The sequence below is a fragment of the Eptatretus burgeri genome, chromosome 3, assembly GCF_056783735.1.
Source record: "Eptatretus burgeri isolate ZD-2024b chromosome 3, Ebu_testis_v1, whole genome shotgun sequence".
NCBI lineage: Eukaryota > Metazoa > Chordata > Myxini > Myxiniformes > Myxinidae > Eptatretus > Eptatretus burgeri.
In genome coordinates, this window is record NC_140963.1 from 49,663,742 (window position 1) to 49,669,741 (window position 6,000).

At 42.5% G+C, this 6,000-nt stretch overlaps 2 protein-coding genes across 2 annotated transcripts in view; one reads left to right on the forward strand and one right to left on the reverse strand.

Annotated features, from left to right (window-relative positions):
• Positions 1 to 6,000, reverse strand: part of MARCHF7 (membrane associated ring-CH-type finger 7) — a 287,445-nt gene that overhangs the window by 143,200 nt on the left and 138,245 nt on the right. The gene's annotated exons all lie outside the window — the stretch shown is intronic.
• LOC147029843 (integrin beta-5-like) overlaps positions 1 to 6,000 on the forward strand; it is an 86,021-nt gene that overhangs the window by 24,403 nt on the left and 55,618 nt on the right. Inside the window, exons 5-6 of the mRNA XM_085873214.1 lie at positions 735 to 903; positions 3,586 to 3,747. Coding sequence (XP_085729340.1) covers positions 735 to 903; positions 3,586 to 3,747 — 331 coding nt within the window. The remainder of the gene's footprint in view (positions 1 to 734; positions 904 to 3,585; positions 3,748 to 6,000) is intronic.

Genomic DNA, 6,000 nt, shown 5'->3' on the forward strand with positions numbered 1-6,000 from the left:
TTCTTTCTGTAATGTGATCAACTTCTTGAAGCACCTGACTTTCATTTTTTGAAAATTTTCTCATAAATTGAGACTCGTTTTCTCCAAATACTTTTCAACTACTGTTACAGGCATTTCTTCATCATAATGGCTGGACTGCATTCCTGCTTCAAATCACATAGAGACGAGCCAAAACAAGTTGGGATAGAGAGAGATTTACATGGATCTACGTACAATCGGAGTCAAAAACAAAAAAATATTTACATACATACATTCAGCTTGCTAATTCTTGTCTCTTCAAATGAACAACTATCAATAACTGGGGGGAAAAAAAAGGATGATACAAACTATATAATTTGGTTAATGAGCATAAAATAAAAGGTGGAAGATTGTCTGATATAATACAAATGTGACGTATCAAAATTAATCTGCAGTCTAAACAACAGGAACATAACTCGGATGGATAAGGGATGAGGTTTGTTGAGTGAAATGTCTGTCCATGAACTGTTTACCGAATTGAGAAAAACAATCAAAGCTTTCAGAATCTTTCTTATTTAAATGTAAGTTAGCTGAGTAGAGTGAAACCAATGGCAGCCTTCATTCCGACATGGTGTGTGGTTGTAATCATGAAACAAACAACCGCATAAACAAGTATTGTGGTGCATTAGTTTTCGGCATTGCACCGACAACCTTTTAGTGATCTCATAATGGCAGCAGGTCTTGCCTAGAATCTGTCTTGTAATGTGTGTTTGCAGGTCAGAAAACAACAGAAAATGTACACCGACCTTTGGATTCAAAAACGTGCTCTCGCTTACTGACAAAGTGGACAATTTTAATGAACAGGTACAGCTGCAATCTCTTTCACGCAACAGAGATTCACCTGAGGGCGGTCCCGACGCTATCCTTCAAGTCAGCGTGTGCACAGTAAGGAATCGTGTGTGATGGTGGAATGTTCATAAGGTTTATTAGTCAATGAAATTCCTACGATATCTGTAAAAAAAAAAAAGATAATTAAAGATAAATCCACTAAATAACACGTTTTGAGGGGCTGGGGAGCATTGCTTTTCACTCACAAGCTTGTAATTTCACTTTCACCTGGAGCATTGTGTGTGTGTGTTTTGCCACACCTGAAGTATGGATGTGGAGGGCTGGAGGAGTTTTCTGAAATGTCTGACACATTGTTTAGAGGTGATTGGGACGTCTGTTGCAACTCACGGAGGCAACTGCATGACTGTGTGTGCAGTTTCATCAGGTTGGAGTTTTCATGACTTAGAGAGGTGGGAGGAACCTTTCCTATTCAGAGGGCTATAACACCGATTGTTAAACTTGCGACAGGCCAGATATATGCCAAGTCCAGTCCATTGGGACCATACTCTGTACAGAGCGTTGGTGCTGCCGAAGCAGTCTCCTTGGCTATTGGGCACAATCCTGGACAGGTCGCCACTCTGACGCAGGATACTTGAATGACTCGGTCATCCCAGCAAGCTGGTACTCATTTTGCCGACCTCGGAAGGATGGCAGGCTGAGTCAACCCCCTGGTGAATTAATTCAGCGGGCAACGAGGCTTGAACCCAGGACCCTCGGATCCCAAGCCGCCACTCTAACCACTGAGCCAACACCAGATATATGCCAAGTGATGTGTTAGTAATTGAAACGGCACACGTGCTGATATGTAATGTAACTAATCGCTCTGACTGTTGTTACTGCACAAATTATAAATGATTGCATGGAACTGAACATCCTGATTCTAGGTATAAACTAAACAAAATAATATACGTTTTAATAACACTGTCATAATACCAACAACAATTTTAAAGTAACTTACCGAATTTGACTTCAGAGATTTCTTCCTTTTGATGAGAATGTTGGGGGAAATACTTGTTGCTATTTTAAAGTTGATTTTGAGTGAAGTGGTAATCGCACATAAAAGACAGTACTTAAATTATCACCACATGGGCCAGATCTGGTTCCACAGGCTGGAGGTTCCCCACACCTACCCGAGAGGTTTTGTTTGTCAAAGTATTTCTTCAACAAAAAATGTTCACTATTTTGAAACGTATAGCTTTTTATATTTAATACGAGTTCTCTTGCAAGGAATTTCAATGCAGGAGGAGGCCAGTCAGTCCATGAAAGCCTGTGCCATGGTTACCAACTTATGGTTGTTGTTTGTCTGTGCTCTATCCTTTTTAAATGCTGAGCTTAGAGTAAGGTAGCAGCACATGCCATTTTAAAGTATTTGGTATGATTCAGTCAGGGTTCGAATTGCTGCCAGACTCAGAGCAGACACACTAACCGGTACACCATCCATCCATCCATCCATCCATCCATTGGGAACATATTCTGTGCAGAGCGTTGGTGCTCCCTAAGCAGTCTCCTGGGCTATTGGGCACAATCCTGGATGGGTCACCACTCCAACACAGGATACTCGAATGGCTCAATCATCTCAGTAAGCTGGTACTCATTTTGCCAACCTCAGAAGGTTGGCAGGTTGAGTCAACCCCACCTGGTATTAATTCAACAACCAAGCAGGATGTTAAGTCAGGACCCTCCGATCCCAAGCCCACCACTCTAACCATTAAGCCACCACCACGCATAACCAGTACACCACCGAGTCTCGTGGAAGACTAATGCTGTGTTCTATATTACACGTTCTTTTAATGTTACAATCTTATGCTTTTGTTTTCCTTATTTTTTCACTTCGGAACATTTTGGGTGGGAACTCGCTCTTTATAGGGAGAATTCCATGCCCATCCAAAGACGTCATGAAGGCATCAAGTCAACCAGGGGTGTGTTCCTTTACTAATCAGCTTGTACATCACTCGCGAAGTAGCTCGTTTGATTTTAAGCACTCAAGCAAGCACTCTAACGAAACGGTTGATAAGGAACGGCTGGCTTGGCAAGCAATAGCAAGCTGATTGGTAATGGAACACACCCCAGGTGTGCTCGGCAGGTTTCCTAATGAGCCAGTTGTATTTTTTATCTAACTTGCATTATTCCACCAGGTATGACTTCCATCCGACGTGAAGTGTACGTCTTAATGACTCCTTACTAAATGCTAAAAGAAACATATTCAATTAGTTTGGTAAATTCATATCTCTGTAAAAATTATAATGAAGTCTCATATAATGTGTTGTTCAATTATTACAAAGCTGTTCCACATTAAAGGTTACCATTCTTTACAAAGGATGTTAATCTGCCTGCTCTTGTTTGAAATGTGGATTTAAATGATCCCATCTCTTCTGTAAGAGCTGGTTTTTATAGCTCGCACTTTGGTTGAATGCCAAATTTCCCGTATCAGTTGTACATACGTTTGACCATCTTTATTCATTATGAACATTCCTAGGGTCCATAATGGTGCACCTGTAAGGCTCCAGTGATCTATTATATCTAATTGGGCAAGATCAGTTATACAATTCCATAACTAGCAGCACCTTCAGGGTCAGACAGCAAGCCAAGCATTCTCTGAACACAACAGCATATTGTTAAGCAGACCATTGCATGAACTTTGAGGATGGAATCACCTTTCTCACAATCCCAAGCAGTCACTGACCTTCTCACTTTAAATGAATTATTTTTTGTAACCGCGTGTTGTTGCCTCTGTGACAGGAAAAGATAGGTTGGCGGAAGGATGCATCACACCTGCTGGTGTTTGCCACCGATGCAGATTCACACTTTGCTTTGGATGGCAGACTGGCAGGCCTCCTGAAACCAAATGATGGCCAGTGTCACTTGAACTCTCAGAATCTGTACGATGGCACAAACAAACAGGTGAGCTCTTTAAAGAGCGATAAGCATACCTTGCTTACTATACTGCACCTTTTTATATAACTTTCCTGATATAACTTACCTATCTTATTGAGCTCATCTATGGTATATATTATTATATATATATATAATAAGCAGACCCAGAAAGACTTAGCAAAACGTCTGTTTTTTTTTTGTATGCAGAGTCGAGGTTCATGAAAGAACTAACACACTGAATGGATCAGGATGGAATAGACAAAAACAGGATGTGAAACACTCATGCATGGAGAAGGAAACTCCCAAGGAGGAAAAACTGGAAAATTAGGAGGAGGGATTTGGGTGGGGTTAACGAGGATAAAAAAAAGATCACGGTTTTGGATCGGGAACGATCTGAGATGGTGGTGAACGGCTGTCTTGAAGACCTGGAGGGAAGAATGAGATTGAAGAGGATGTAAAATCTGATTCCACAGGCAGGAAAAAAAGAGGAACGAATGAGTGGATGTGAGCAGTGATCATTGATTGAGGTCGTTTCCCAGAAGGAGGTTGATGGTGACCTCTGCAGCCGTGCAGATAGAGGGCATCGGGGTACAAAGCACGGAAAGAGCAGAGGGTGCAAGACCAGGAAGGAGGTAGTAGAAGACTGAGAGACCACAGACCTGTCTGCAATGGCAAAGTGATAAGCCCATACACTCAGCTTCAGTGCGGGAGATTCCAATAATCTTGAAGGCCTTGGTTTCCGTAGCATCAAGCTGAGCAAGATTTGAGGCAGGGGAGCCAACCCAGAGGGGAGAGCAGCACTCCATCAAGCTGTTTTGGTGAAGGCCTTGTAGTTGGATAGGAGTTCTGTTGTGCCAAGGAAGGACTTTATACGACTAAGGATGCCCAGTCAGCGGCTAGCTTTGGAAGCCAAAGTTGAAATGTGGTTTACTCAACAAATTTATTTATTTATTTATTAAAGATCACATATGCTTGCTTCTTGGAAATCACCCCATTTTCTTCACATTCTGACTTTGACTCATCTCGTGAGATTATCATGCTGTCGCGCGGTCTGAATGAAGTGAATGTATTTTTTTTGTTGTGTCAAGTATTTCTGCCAGAAACTAGGGAGAGAAGAGCAGGTGGTATTGTTTGTAACGATGTTTCATCGACAACATTGGAAGGCAAGACAAAGACTCTTGTGTTACTTCATGGCTTTGCGATCTTAAAAACACACCTTTTGGCAAAGTACACTTTGATGATATGGTCACTTTTGTGCACATTTGGACATTTGGCGACATTTGATGCAAACATGTACACAACCTACAGAGGGAAGGGAGAGGGTCAAAATTCTCACCATTTCTTTGTACCTAATATGTGCAGTTGGTGGACAGAAAAATCGAAAGACCAGGGTGCATGAGCTGGGCAACATATATGCAAAGTATGGGCTGCCACCTGTATGTGACTGCCACGTGAAATATGCAAATCTATTTCCGGCAGTCCTCTCGCGGTGTATGTAAAAGTGGGTCACAGCTCGAGTCCGGCATAAAGAGCCAGCATGACTGCAAGAGTAGACCGCAGTGACTTTGAATGGGGTGTAATTGTTGGTGCATGCTTGGCACGTGCTTCATTGACAAAGGCTGTGGAATTTGCTAACATGTCGTGAGGAACTGTCTTGAAGGTGATATCAACCTGGGAAAAAGAACGAAAGACAACATCATCAAAGGATAACAGTGGGTGGAAGTGCATACTCAACAGGCATGATGAACAGGCATGAGTCCAGACTGCGAGGTGAAACAGCAGAGCAATAGTGGAATTCAACAAGCTGTGTGCGGAATTCAACGTTGGTCGTGAGCATCCAATATCATCAAATATAGTCAGAAGGGAACTTCACTGAGTGGGATACTACAGCTGGGTTGTTATGTACCAACTGTCCATAACACTTGGCAATGCCCGTCTGCCGAGCAGTGGAGGAATGTGATATGGTCTGATGAGTCATCCTTCACCATGTTCTTGACGAATGGATTTGTGCACATTTAGCGACAGCCCAGGGAGCTCTACAACCCCAAATGCCTGGTTCCAACAGTAGAAGTTTCCGGTGGTTTCATAATGGTTGTCAGGTGTGGTTGATACGATACGCACGTATCTTCAGGGTTTTCTTCCCTTTGGTATGCGTATGTTGTTTGGGGAGCTGGACTCGGCACGTTGTTTAACGGCTACAACCAGGTTTTGAACTTCACGAGTTCAGACGAATGTATAGATCAGCTACCACTCAAATAGGATCTTTGTCCGTAGGTGTCT